This window comes from Rattus rattus, chromosome 11, assembly GCF_011064425.1.
Source record: "Rattus rattus isolate New Zealand chromosome 11, Rrattus_CSIRO_v1, whole genome shotgun sequence".
NCBI lineage: Eukaryota > Metazoa > Chordata > Mammalia > Rodentia > Muridae > Rattus > Rattus rattus.
In genome coordinates, this window is record NC_046164.1 from 40,556,616 (window position 1) to 40,572,467 (window position 15,852).

At 35.7% G+C, this 15,852-nt stretch overlaps 1 protein-coding gene across 8 annotated transcripts in view; it reads right to left on the minus strand.

The window, feature by feature from the left end:
• Epha5 (EPH receptor A5) overlaps positions 1 to 15,852 on the minus strand; it is a 353,750-nt gene that overhangs the window by 20,864 nt on the left and 317,034 nt on the right. For all 8 annotated transcript variants that reach the window (XM_032917099.1, XM_032917097.1, XM_032917098.1 and 5 more), the window contains 2 exons: positions 5,988 to 6,049; positions 2,098 to 2,307 (listed from right to left, as the gene is read on the minus strand). In XM_032917099.1, coding sequence (XP_032772990.1) covers positions 2,098 to 2,307; positions 5,988 to 6,049 — 272 coding nt within the window. The remainder of the gene's footprint in view (positions 1 to 2,097; positions 2,308 to 5,987; positions 6,050 to 15,852) is intronic.

Consider the following 15,852-nt stretch of genomic DNA (forward strand, 5'->3'; position numbering starts at 1 on the left):
CTTCTGAGATTCACCAGCCCTATTATTCCTCATTACATATATTTTCTACACCTGCTGCTATACTACAGCGGTAGAAGGAAGCCTTGAATGTCTCAGGGTCTTGGGTTACTCTATGAGTGCTGCTGCATGACACAGTGGCAAGGACCTTGGAAAAACCCACTTTTAATTTGACTAAGACACCCACCCATCAAAGCAGCAATAGACTTAACCTCAATCTTGCTTGGGCCAACTTTATTAAGTGCAACTCTAACCCCAGGAGAATTCTTAATTGAGTTTTCAGTAATGAAAATAATGATAGTCATAGGTGTAGAAGAGAAGAAACTTCTCATCAATAAATTCATTGATTTAGTGAAATGACCTTTGGAAGTCTTTGTTTCCATAAATAAACTATTCTTGCTTTTTTTACCATGTTACAAATTCTCAAAAATCCACGTACCACAAGTCAAAGTTAACAAAAGGAAACAAAGTAACCATATACTCTATTAAAGAACTTCTTATTAGACACCAAGTTTTACAGTATAGTTTTGTAAGGAGACATGGAACACACAGATTATAAATTAAGAATTAGAGATGATAAAGCCATCATTCTTTTATTGAAATGAACCTAGTCCATTTGTACAGTGTAAGTATATAAAACATTTAGATGTTAAGGATATCCAATGTGATAATATTGAAATTATTTAGATTTCCCCAAACATTTATTAAACAGGTTCAAATTGAAAAGGTAAAACAAATAGTCTGTCCACAAAATCTTTTTATAAAAATAGTCACTGTTTTCCTCGGCTAATTTTACATCACATTATTTCAGGGAAGAATTTGCTGTAAGCTGTATATTTATGATAGCTATTATACTGTGAATAATAACCAATATTCCATAGAAGTAGGCTTAATAGTTCTTATGCATTGTAAATCAAGCAGGGAGACATTTCAATAGCTCCAGAAAATAAAAACTCTTAAAAGAAGTAAAATTTGTTTTTCCAACATCAACTCTAGAGATGAAGAATAAAATACTTTTTAAATTATTTCACAATCGAGGACACTTTAGTATAGATAATGTAATTTTTTTAGTAATACTATCTATATGTGTTCATGTGTGCATACACCCATGCTTTCTTTATAAATATATCAAGCAAACACAAATATTTTAATATATGAAATTCTGTGTTAAACTTGCATTGTACTTTAAATTAACTTTATAAAACTCTCTCTGTTTCTTTTTCCTTCCTCTCTCTCTCTCTCTTCCTCTCTCTCTCTTCCTCTCTCTCTCTCTCTCTTTCTCTCTTCTCTCTCTCTCTCTCTCTCTCTCTCTCTCTCTCTCTCTCTCTCTCTCTCCCCCCCTCTCTCTCTCACACACACACACACACACACACACACACACACACACACACACACACATTGAATCTTTATGAATTCAGATTTTCTGTTATTTGCATCTGTTCTAGAAAGGATTTTATTGCTGCAATAAAACACTAAAGCAGCTTGGGGGGAGTAGGATCTATTTGGTTTATGCTTACACATTACTGTTCATCATCAACTGATGTCAGAACAGGTACTCAAACTGGGCGGGATCCTGGAGGCAGGAGCTGATGCAGAGTCCATGGAGGGCTGTTTACTGACTTCTTCCCTATGGTTACTCACCCTGCTTTTTGCAGCCCCTAAGGCCACCATCCCAGGGATGACACCACATATAATAGACTGGGTCCCTCCCCAAGAATTACTAACTAAAAATAATGCCATACAGGCTTGGTTACAGCCCAATCTTATGGAGGCATTTTCTCATCTGACGCTCCCTCCTCTCCAGTGACATTAGCTTGTGTCACTTGGACACATAAAACTAACCATCATCATACCTTTAAGAAAAAATAAATTACTGAGATTTGGAAAGTAAATATTTTCATTATATAAGTTTTATATTTGAATTTAACTGTACCAAAAGAATGTGGAATTGGATTTTTCTATTCTCTCTTTTCTCACATGCTTTTTTCTATCTGCTCTGGACCTTTTTGGAAGAATACCTTTTTGCTACTTCTTTTAACATCTTTAAAAATTAAATGACTCTAGTCTGGTGTGCGGGAAATGCATTCTGTCAGATCTTACCCTTGTGGTGTAGGCTGCCTCAGGATCATCCTCCAGCACCCTGGAAAGTCCAAAGTCAGACACTTTGCACACAAGGTTACTGTTGATTAAGATGTTTCTAGCAGCAAGGTCTCTGTGCACGTAGCCCATGTCAGAAAGGTACTTCATTCCTGCAGCGATGCCTCTCAGCATGCCAACAAGCTGAATCACAGTGAACTGCCCATCGTTTTTCTGCAAAGACGGTGTAGCGTTAGGCTAGTGGTACAATTCACAGGAGGAAAATTTGGAGAAAGCCTTCTTTCCATCTTCAAACTGATGCTAACACATTTCAAAATGCAAATGCGATTTCTACTCAAAAAGAATGGAAAGCATTAGAAACCACAAACTTATCTGATTATGTTGCTTTGGTCAAATGAAGAAAAGACTTTGAAAGTCCTTCAAATCCTCATTCAGTGCATACACACACACACACACACACACACACACACACACACATACACGCGCACAAGCACATGCACACACAGCACACAGACACACATGCACACACACGCACACACACACACTGCAAATGGAGGCATTTCAGAAAGAAGGTTTCAGTGGAAGAAAAAAGGGAGAAGATAGTGTAATATAATATGTAAAGGACTCAAATTCATTATATGAAACCATTACATATTAAAAGTAAACAAATAAATGTGTAGTTGTGCTCTGAACATAGCCATAGACCAAAAATCTACAGAAATTATACAGTTATTCAAATATGTTAAGGATATAATTGCCTTTATCAAAATATATATTAAAGGTAAAGACACTAGTATTAAACTTCCTGTAAGGAGTATTATGCTAATACTGTACTTCACCTAAGGATTTGTATGCAATGGCAAAATAGCTTCAAAACAAAGAAAAGCAAATTAAACTAGCATAATGTGTTATTGGCAATCCTTATTTCATAGCTAATACTCAGAATGTGGTGATGGGTTGTTCATGAAACAATTGTTTATGGTCATGCTACCGTTTAAAATAATATCTATGTAATCTTAATTATTAATTACCATAAACTATAAATGTTTATAAAAGCAAAAAAGAAGACATAAAAATGATACATTGTTACATATTCTATTCAAGAATTTTGTACATTTTGAGCTTTGACTTGGTAATATCGCTAATGACATGTGAGTCTACAACACCAATAATTACTTGAACACCTAAACAGTGTGAACTTTTCCTTTGTTCAGTTGAAGTTACCAGTAATTTTTTTTCAAATAACCATTAATGAATTGATTAGTTTATTTATAGGCTTTCTTTACTTTGCTTTTATACTAATGTATTCCTTACAAAATGCCTTACTTATAATGTATTCCTGGCTGGTCTGTAAATTTTTATGTAGACCAGGCAGGCTGACCTCGAACTCATGGAGATCCATTTGCATCTACTTCTAGTGCTGCCTTTCGAGGTTTATCCCAAACGCACTCAGTTACTCTTACATTTTGTGTTCTTATTGTTCTTGGGGTGGAGTGCTACTAATTATCTTAAAGGCAGATTTTTTTCTCTAAAAGTAAGAGTAATAAGTTCATATTTAAATTTTGCAGAATAGAGTGTAAAGAAGAAATCACGGGCCATCCACAGTTGCATTGTGTTATTCCCTAATTATTTTGCCCTTAATTATTTCTCTTTTTTTCTAAAGGCTCCTTTACTGCGCACGTGCCAGCCGGTCTTCTTTTGTCTGCATCCTCTGCTTCATAGCTCTAATGATACGGCATGTATAACTTTGTATGGTATATAGTATCTCACCTTATAGGTCATTTAAAGGGTGGCCTTTAAAAAGTTCCAGGTCATTGTCATTTATACACTGTAGCTTATTTATTGTCTGACATAAGAGAAATTACCTCATATTTCCAACCCAGTGCCGACTTTGGCTAACACTGAGTATACTTGGTGGTAATTTTTAAAAAAGGTATCTAGATAGACTTGTTTGGGTAAAGGCGAAATGGCCTGAGGAAATATAGGGCTTTCTGCAGGGTAGATGAGAGCAGGGATAATTACTAACCACTGGATGAGAAAATATCAACACTTTTGGGAAGTCTATTGTTTCTGTCAAAGACATTCGATGCAACAAAGTTAAGTGAACTCATACAGCTTAACTAATACCTTGAATCACATTGAATCAACCTTAAGAGACCGGAAAACATGCAAATGAAAAGATGTAAACTGGCAGTAGGGTGGTGCATTGATGTGGCTTGGGGAGTAAAATAGAAACTTGAAATAATAATGAAACATGACAATAATTCCTCACAGATTCTTACAAAGTCGTCATCAATTTTGTAACAGTCTTTTCCCTCAATAAGAAGCAACACCTACAGCATTGACCTTACAAACTCCCAGACCACAGGTTACTCAGATATGAAACTGTTACATTATTTTAAGCAGCCTATTTCCAAAAAAAGTGACTTGATATTAATATTTAAAGCCACGAGGTACACATATAACTGTTTTATTCCCGAAACCCAGACACATGATTTTATTAGCCATAATCTCAGGTTGACCACTTTTCTCCTGATCCTTTGAGGCATCATAATCCTTTACAGACTCCAGTTTGATATCGGCAGTAATGATCTGCATGGGCATCTTACAAAGTGCATTACCATGCAGTTTAAAGAAGAGTGCAACTACATCAAGGTACATAATGAAGACTGGGAGATTAGAACGGGAGAGACGGAAGATGAGAAGGAATGCTATGCCATGCTGTCCTTTGCACAGGACTTGGTTGCAGCGTTAATTAACTCACTGCAGCAGTTGCCATATGCTCAAAATCTGAACAATATGCCATTATTCAATATTCAATCAAGTATGAGAGAAGATACGAACAAAGACTCTTCCACCCTTGAGGCTATTATCTGGAAAACAGCATCTTCTGCCTCAATTTTGTAGCCACTTGCAAGATGTGCTTGCTCCAACAAGTGACTGGCCTTTTCTGGTTATTTAAGCTATACTAATAATATGTAGCACTCTCTCTCTGTCTCTCTCTCTCTGTCTCTCTCTGTCTCTCTCTCTCTCTCTCATGCACACACACACACACACACACACATGCACACTAACACATGCCTGCAAAATACACACAGATGTACACAAAGGACACACACACACACACAAAAACACCAACATATACACACTAACACATGAATGCACAAACATATATAGACATACACAGAGGACACACACACACACATGCACACAAACACACACAAACACTCACTTATACACACTAACACATGCAAAAATACACACAGATGTACACACAGGACATACACACACACAAACACACAAACACCCACATATACACACTAACACATGCATGCACAAACACACATAGACATACACAGAGGGGACACACACACACACACACAGAGCAATCTATTAGAATGAGAACTTGCTGATAAGAAAAGGATCACTGGGAGTGAAATATGGTTATGAGAAAGTATGGGAATGAATAGGATCAAAACCATCATATACATTTATGAAACTGTCAGAGAATAAATAAAAATATTTCAAAATGTTGATTATTTGTATAACTTTTATTTGCTGTTCCCATTTTCCTTTTTCTGTCCATTTTTTTCCTTCCATTTCCTTTTTTTACCTCCTTTCCTTTATTCTTTTCTCTATTCATCCCTACTTTCATTTTGTTAAATGCAATCATATACTTAAATAAAATTACAGGAGCATATAATTAGATTTGTGTAAGTTTTCTGACAAAAAAATCTTACCATACAAATACCAGTTAATTGTGTCATACAATGTTGTTGCCTAATTTATTTAGAATATATTCAAAAACGTTACCATTAAAATTGCTTAATTTTAATTTCCATTCATGAACAAAACACATACAGCAATGGGTCGCTACAAAGGCCAAACCTTACCTTTAAAAATGTGTCTAAGGAGCCATTCTCCATGTACTCTGTCACTATCATCACAGGTTTACCTGGAAAGAAGCACAGCGGTGCCAAGTGTGGTGAGAGAGGGTTACGTTCTTAGTTACATATTTCTATATTATTTTTTCCATAAAATATGTTTTTGTCATGTTTTTCCCACACCCCAGATCCTACCACTACAAAGGTTCTTTCTTTCTCTTTCAGAAAACAACACTAACAATAAAACAACATCAACAATAGAATGTCACAGAACTACTATCTACGAGATATAAACCTGATACTTTAGCAGTCTCTATATGTTTATGTATATGGCTGTGGTTGTGCACATGTAACCATATACATTCATTTGACCACTAATGTTATATTTAACTGCATACACACACACACACACACACAGACACACACACACAGACACACACACACAGACATACAAACTTGTGTGTATGCGTGTGGGAGTGGGTGGGTAAACCTGTGTGTGAGTGCACTTGTATGTGAGAGTACATGGATTCATTTGTGTTGTCACAAATAAAGAAGAATATCTATGTAACACAGCTATAACTTTCTTATTCAACTAAGGCAAGGATGTTCTAGTTTGGTTTCTGTTGCTGTGAAAGAAGCATGATCAGAAACAACTTGGGAAAGAGTTCATTTGGCTTTATACATCCTGATCATAGTTCAATGCAGAGAGAATTCATGTCAAGAAATAAGTCAGGATGAGAGGCAGGAACTATTGAAGAAAGGTGTTTTGCTTGCTCCCAGGCTGAATTTCAGCTACTGCAGAGGACTGACACCATTTACAGTTTGCTCTCTCACAAATATAAATATACAGATATGCCTATACACCAAACCTGATTGTGACATTTTCTCAGTCAAAATTTCTTCCCCTCAAGTAACTAGTCTTTGTGTCAGGTTGAGAAAAAAACTATCAGCGCAAGAGTATTTAAGTTAACCCGTAGCTTTATGTGAATAGCCTAGACTGAATGGTTAGGGAACTCCTAGGATCTGCATATTTCTACTCCACAACACTGGTTTACAAGCAAGCCACTGAAGTCATTTTTACATGGAAGCTGGGATCTTGAACTCAGCTACTTATTATTGTATACCATATGCTTGTACTCACAGTCCCATCTCCTCAGCCCGAGACATGATTTTTGGATGTGATGATGCTTTACTCTATGAGAGTACTGAACCATGGAGCAGTGTGAAGGGATAGAATTACATTTAAGAAAAGTATGTACATTTGCCAAAATCGATACTGACTCATGCGTGACAAGTTAAAGTGTTAATTTCAATTCAATTGAAATAATTATACAAAGATAGCATGAATACCCACCAAAGTACCTAGAACCCGATTTTCTTCTGAACAATCCTAAGAACGATCTTGTCTAACTGTCCTATTTGTGATCCGTTCAATATAAACTCAGTAAATGTATTTTCCTAACCTTTACAAATCTTTTTTTAAAGATGTTTCTTCCTTTTCTCCACTATGCATATCATGTTTATCAAGACACTTTTCTCAATAGCCTGTTCTAATTCTCTCAGGTATGCAAAGGTCGCTTTAGAAACGATCACTTCCGATGGGTAGATTCACCTCTTCTACACCTGGTTTACCAAAGTAGACAGGGGTTTCTTCACGCTGACTCTGAGAAGACAAGCCACTGGGCTGTTAGCCTTTGGTGAGTAGATATTTAATTTCAGGTTTCGAAGTAGACCAGATTAAAGAATTTCCAGAAGAAAAACTACTTTGGGTTTGTCAGTCAGAGCATTTCAGAGTATCATGGAGATCGACTCTAACTGTGGGCTGTTCCCAACAGAACAGACACAAATGAGAAAAAAAATCTTTCTGAAAAAGTCTTAGACAGACATGCATGCACACCACTTAGGGATCAGAACTCCAGGTCTCATACTTCCAGCCTCTTCTCCCCAATAAACGTTCAGGCACCTGGGGCAGACACTGTCTTTTTTCTGAGACCTCTGTTTCAAAGGTCATTGTGCTAGCAACTAGCAAGGACTTTCAGCCTAAAAGTAGTATGTCAGGGACCTCCTTAGGAGCCTGAATCTCATGAGTGAATTTTGTTTAAGTTTGCTGCCGATTTTATTTGACAATCTGGAGAAACCTGATTAATATACTCATAGCCAAATGAGCTTGGACAAGTCCGTCTTATTCTGTCTGCTTTTCAGCTTTTACAATGATGTTAATCATGGAGTCTATCTCATGAATCGTAAGTTGCTATCATGTGTCTCTTCATCCAAGCAGTTAGTGTTTGCTGTATGATATAGTTGGTATTATTTTTGTAAATTTGATGAACTTCTTATCTCTGAGATAGTATTCTTGCTAGATGCAGGTGGCTTCCCATAACATGCCCACAGGATTCTGTGGGGTTTTATCTTTTATATAATCTGCCTATATTAAAGTGAGAATAAGAAAAAAACCAAGTCCTTGGTCTATGATGAGAAAATAACTAAAACATTGCCATCACATTTAAAATTCCATAATAATCTCAATTTTTAAATACATGACATTTTACTTTACAAAGAAAACACTTTTGTAAAATTAAGCATTAATTTAAACTATCTTGAGTTTGGAAAAAATCTCTCTGACAACAAAATTACTAACTTTTACATCCATTATTTATATTTTATATTTCATACATCTTATTAATCGAGGTGAGTTTCCAAAACTATGAACAAGTGCTGTTATTAACTTAATAATATTCTCAAGAGGAGTCTTTTACTTAGGAATTGATGAGTTCAGGACAGAGTTTGCATACTTAAACACAGCAAACTCTTCAAAAGTGCAAAGTTAGCTATAGAAAATCTGACAAAATAATATAGAAAAACAGAATTACTCAATTTCGATCATTTAAAATGCGCTCTTTTGGATCATAAGTTGGACAGTTTAATTTCTCACTCAGATTATTATGTTCTTATGAAGTACATTAAAGACAATTTTCCTTTAATGGAGTGTTCTGGTATACTGTAAAGGCAAGAACACTTTCCTCATCCTCTCTAAAGCCTAACATTTTCTTTCCTTAAAACTGTATGTGATATATTTATAGAAAGTATAATTAGAGGGGAATAACATTCCTGGGCTTTGCAATATGCCCAGGTACGTTGTAAAAAAGAATTCACATTAAAAAATTGACAAAACCTTGTTTTATATACTTACATCCTGAAACATGGGGAGGAAAGAAAGGACTATTGTTTTATGATTAGACTTCCAAGTAATAATGGTCAGGAATCATGAAACAAAAATTTGATGCTGGTTATGATATGGGGAAAGTTAAAAATTTATCCACTGCTGGTAGGAATATAAACTGATAAAGAGACTATGAAAATCAGGAAGGTGTTTCTTCAAGAAACTAGTAACTGAACAACTAAATGATCGAGTTCTACTGTTCTATTTAAAGGACCCCTAGTCATAAAGAAACTGTTTCACATATGTTTATTACTGTCCCATTCATAATAGCTGGGGAAGAGAGACAGTCTATACGTTTCTCTCTCAAGAGATTGGTGGCTAAATAACACGTGGCATCAACAGTGAAATTTATTGTAATAAAATGAAATGTGACATTTGCAGAAAAATGGGTGGAAATGGAAATAATTATTAAAAGAAACAATAAAAACAAGGTGGAAACAATGAAAAGAAACACCAGAGGCAGAAATAGAAAGCTGTATGATTTCCTCATATATGGAACTTAGACATAGACTCATAGTAAATAGTGGGTGGTATCCTGTGGGGTGTGTGTGTGTGTGTATGTGTGTGTATGTGTGTGTGTGCATGACTGCATGCATGTGTGTGTGTTTGTGTGTGCACGTGTGTGTGTGCATGTATGCATGCATGTGTGTATGTGTGTGTGCATGACTGCATGCATGTGTGCATATATGTATGTATGTGTGTGTTTGTGTGCATGACTGCATGCATGTGTGCATGTATGTATGTATGTGTGTATTTGTATGCATGACTGCATGCATGTGTGTGTGTGTGTGTGTGTGTGTGTGTGTGTGTGGGTGTGTATGTGTGTGTGTATGCGTGTGTGAATGTAGACATAATGCAAGTGGAAGAAATGGGTCCATGAAGAGGGATGATTAGAAAAGGTGCTGTGAGAAGTGAAGAGGTGATTGGTTGATCATAAGTGAGAGAGCATGTATGTGAAAAAAAAAGGCAATGGAATATCTGTGATATGATGACAGAAAAAGGGCAACTGATGAGAGGGGAGTCAGCAAGGGGAGAACAGCTAGTGAGAGACTCCGGTAAGCATAAAAATAAACATTTTCAATGGTTATGTCGGCATAACATGAAGAGGAGATAATAAATGTTTGTAGCTTATTCTCATAGACTAGAACTACTTCCAATTTGAAATTGATTTAATGATAGTGATAGTTCTTTTTATTATTATTATTTTTTTATTATTATTAACTTGAGTATTTCTTATATACATTTCGAGTGTTATTCCATTTCCCGGTTTCCGGGCAAACATCCCCCTCCCCCCCTCCCCTTCCTTATGGGTGTTCCCCTCCCAACCCTCCCCCCATTGCTGCCCTCTCCCCAACAGTCTAGTTCACTAGGGGTAGTTCTTTTTATTATTTTTTATTTTTACACATTCAAGATTTTATTCCCCTCCTGGCCCACCTTCCAACTGTTCCACATCCCATACCTCCTTCCTGCCCCTGTCTCCACTAAGGTGTCCCCACACCGCCCACCCTGCCAGACGCCTAAACTCCCTGATGGTTCTTCTTTAAAAAAGAGTCTGGCAGATATTAAAATGAGAAAAACCATGTTTAGTGCTCTCTGGGTCTTAATTTGATACCTCGAAGTCCATTTTGGACTTTTATTTTTATAAATCATCTTTCTTTCTAGAATTGGAAATTCCTATGCTCCTCCAGGTCTGATTGACAAACTACTTAGGCACAAACATCAATGCTGTTTCAGATTCTATTCCAGTGAAGTGGCTTGTTATGTAATGTTTGTCTCATATATTTATCTGCTTTTTTAAATCAATGCTTACCGGGGGGGGGTGTTGAATTTTCACCAAAAGGAAATATGTAGTCTAACATTAGCTCATTATCACACATCATATCAGTGTGTCTATAAAATGCATCTGAAGTAGAGTTAAAGGAGTATGCACTTGTTGAAGGTAATCGCTGATGAAACGAGGAGTCCCAATTTTCTGGAATCAACCCAAGTTTCCAGAAATCTACCTCAGTTAGCTATTTCCCTTAAATCCACCTAATCCATCCTTTCCCTTATAGAAGTCACCCAGGGGGTTGTGCTGTTACAAACAGTTACAAGAACTGAATTCCTGCAGGCTTGTGTGGATCACAGACTGTTTTAGCTCCTAATCCTGAACAGACATCACAATGATGAAAGAAAAACACTGTTCTGTATCTGTTCCTACCTTATTTATCCCATAACCTTATATTTGTAGTACTTTGAGCTGTATCTTAAAAGCAATGTCAATTTCTTCTCTCTTTGTAATTTATTTTTCTGCCCACCTTTGTCTATTTTGGACTTACTGGTAATGGTTACAAATCAGAGGTAAATAACGAACATAATCATCCTTTAGCATCCGTCAAGAATTGGTCCAAGGTTCCCATATAACCAAGTCTGCACTTCCTTAATTCCCTTACATAGAATTTACATGGTTTTGTACAAATAGCCCATGAACATCCTGAATTAAATGTTTTCTAGGACACTTACCATACATAGTATATTGTAAGTGCTACCGGAATAGTTTCATTTTTAAAGGATCGATTGTAAGAGAAATGCCTGCGCTTGTTTAAGAGAGAAGCACCTCCCCCCCCACCTCTGCCAAGCAATTTTTATCTGCAGCAGGTTGAAACCTTGGATATGAAACCTGCAGGAGGCCAATTTTGTTTACAACTGTTGAGTCAAGGTCTAGAGAGCAGAAATGGGACAGATGCCTTACAAAAAGAATGTATAATATTTGGGGTAAATTTGTATCTTAAATTTCACCTCCAGTTCCTCAAATGTAGAAGAGGGAGGTTGTATTGTAAAAAGATCTGTATAATCAGAAAGGCGGCTAACAATCAAGAATACGCATTTAGAAAAAAGAAACTGATTTTTTTCTGACGAGACAGGTGGCTTGTCTAAGTGATTTTTTTCAACTACCATTATCTAATTTTAAAAGTCAGATTAATTAGGTATGATAGTGTAGGTTGAAATGTCAAAAACAAAAATGTAATTTGCAAAGTATGAGAGAGAGAGAGACACAAAGTAAATTTCTAATTTCAATGATGATGGGAAAGCAATTAAAATGGATGTTTGCAAACAAGTACAAGATTCTTTTGTTGATAAGGATAAGGCTCTTCAGGTTCCATTCGATTATTTTTTTTTATGGTTGAGTCATTTTAATGCTAATTACATTTATTTTGGCTTATGTTTTGTCTCAGTTGCTGCTATCCAGCAAAAAATGACATGATAATAATTACCATGGCTTACTCTAACCGTTGTAAATTCAATAAAAGTGTATAAATCATTTTTCATTATCCAGCTAGAAGAAGAGAAATGGTGTAGATCTGCCAATAATTTTGAAAGCATATTATCAAAAAATCCATATAAAAAGAACTCATAAAGCATATCAAGACAGGACTTTAATCACGGAGGATACTATGTATTGCTTTGTGTTATTTCCCGAGGACACACCCCAGGCAATCTATGCAAAAGAAGCATAATATTAGTGGAATTTGCTTTTATTGTTGATGCTCAAAGCTAGGTACTATTTATTAATTTATTAAATGCTTAGCTTCACAAGGAACTATGTTATTAATTGTTGCTAAACTTCTGTAATCGTGATATGACAATCAGTTCTTCTGAGATCAAGTGAGGTTCAGAAAGATTATTGTTACAGATGACCAGAGAAAGCATTTTAGAAAGCTGAGCTGGAGATATAAGGCATGTTCTATTTCTTTTCAAACTGTGATTTTATTTCTAAAATACAGATTTCTAGGCCAAATTTTATGTTATCCTCTAACATGTGTTCAATTTTTTTGTGTGCTAATAATGACTTGCTAATCCTGACTATATCAAACTAAGTAAACATTGACTCCCTTTCTGGAAGAATTCAACTTCTCTCATTGTTCTCCTTATGTTTCTTTCACTATCTCTTTTTGTCTTTGTCTCTGTGTCTGTTCCTGTCCTTGGGTATCTGTCTGTCTATCTGTATGTACCTCTCTCCCTTGGTCCATGCACCACACACACACACACACACACACACACACACACACACACACACACACACACGCCAGACAATCTACTATGATGTGAGTGTACATTTCATTTATAAGAATTATCTAAGGCTCTTTAGGCTGAGAAGAATACATGTAAGAATGAAAATGTAGTTTGCTTTTGTGAAGGGCTAGGAGAAGAAAGAAGGATTTGCTATTCAGTAAGTGGACATTTTCATTTGTGCAGGGATTATTTGTAGACATTAAGACATCCTTTGCACAACATTTTGTTATTGCTTGTTTTATTTTGTTTTCTTTATTTTGAGTATAGGGTTGGGTCTCATTTTGTACTTTAGCTCTACAAGAACTTGCTGTCTAGCATGCTATCCTCAGATTTATGAGTGTGCTTGATTCAGTTTTATGAATCTAGAACTCCAGATGACAGAAAACATACTTGGATTCTGTGGAGTGTGTGTGTGTGTGTGTGTGTGTGTGTGTGTGTGTGTGCGCTAAAATCTACTATCCATCTTTACGAAAGGTAGAATACTACCTTCCCCATTGTGCAATCCTGCAACCCATATGCCAAAGTTATTTAAAGAAATGTCTGTGAAATCTTGGTGCAGCTCTTGCTTCTCACAGTGTGGACCATGATAAGTAGCAGAGGCACAGCCTGTAATCTTGTTAGAAATCTAAAATATGTGTCCTTAGTGAAGTCGATTGAAATAGATCCTGCAGTTGGACAATAACCCAAGAGGCAAGTTCAGGTCTGAGAAGCATTAAACAAGACTATATCACAAATCTGTAGTTAAATCTGGATTTACGTTACTTGTGTTTATATTATCTGATTTTATGGAGCCATTAGTTCATCAATAAACACTGACACCACTTCAGGCTATTAGGGAGTCTTTCATTTAGAGGCATCATAATTCAATAGAAAACAAATGTCACAGGGATTATTTCAGAAACACTTTCTAAGTGGCAAAGGAGTGAATACACGCTCCTGCCTGTGGCCATATATCTGCAGTTTCCTTTTATTTTTCCACATTTGGGTTATATTCCATTCTGTGTACTGACACTTAACAGTTTGAAAATGACTATTTTAACTGTAAGAAAACTAAGTGTAAGAGGTAGAGCCCCTTAAGTATTAATGATCACTACCAACCGAAAAGCAAGGTAGTTTTCCCGTGATAGAAAAAGATAATCTTTATTGAGAGAAAAAAGCAGACAGAGCAACAACAAAATAGGCAAACAAACTAACGAGAACAGAATAACTAGTTAGAAAGAGTGGTGCACATTTTAATTCTGTGAGGTGATTTCTTGCTGTCTGACTATGAAAAAAAATCAGCTGTAAAGTTCTGTAATTTTAATTAGAGCAAATATTAAATAAACAAACCCCATTATGCTTCCTCTGAGATGAAATGACAATATTTTTAAAGATAAAATTCAAAACTTTCTATTGAAGAAAATTAAGTGTTTGTATTAACAAATATTCTCAAAAAATGGTCATACTCAAGCTACAACTAATTGGTCTTAATGTTTCAGAAGTTAGATACTGATAAATTATGAAATAACTTTAGTTCTAATAATAATAATAATAATAATAATAATTTTAAAAGAAAGTACAGAATCTAAAACCTCAAATCCAGTAATATTGTTTATTATTGAAATTGTTGTGATTAAAATCAGTCCTTTCTAACAATGATTTGTCATTCACCTATTATCTGTTGTAACAAATTAATTGTTTTCCTAAATGCCTGGAATTTACTTTCCTTTAGAAAGAGTATCTACTGTTATTATGTAAAATGTTATTCTGCAGGTACTTCTTCAATGACCAAAGCTATCCTAAAAAAGAAAATAAGTACCAAATCAAAGATATGGTGGGGCAGTCTGGCCAGTGATTCTACAGAACCTGTCTGCCTTCTCTTACCCAGTGCATGGATAACTGCTACAGACCACAGGCTAGGGTATGTAAGTGGGTCCTGGAAACTGAATTAGTTATCATGCTGTGTGGCAAGGCAGGTAAATCTTACTAACTTACCTATCTCCAGGACACAGAATGAAAACAGTGTGAAATGCATTATTTTAATTAGTTGTACATTTTAACATAAATTGAATGTATTCATTCTTTCATATACAAGAGAGTGGTATGATTTGATAATATATTTTCTTTTGTAGGACAAACAGAATATACAGTGTGCATATCTTTGCACCATAAGAATCTAAACTAGAGCATGTTTTCAGTTTTGAGCCTTTCGTGCCCAAAGCAAAGATCTTCTTCTGAGGACCAAACTTAAGCATCAGTGGATGGCTCCATTTCCTGGCTTTTGTCTGTAACTTTCAATAGCCCAGCTCTTTACTCTTTGAGTATAAAAACAATTATGTCCATTTAAAAATCACATGGTTTTTACTCTCATCAGTCCCTAAGCACATACCTGATGTGTAGTTTAACTCCTAACTTTACGATATGTAATACATAGGGTCAAAGGAGTTTAAGGACTTTCAAGACAAATTTTATCCATTATACATTTTAATAGTTTATCCTTCGTGTGAGTTCTTAAAAGTACTCTGTGTGTTTAGCCCTACAATAGATATAACGGTTTATAAATAAATACAGCCATTTGAAGTAGCTCGCTGTGTCGTAAAGGTGATAAAACCAGGTGCAAAC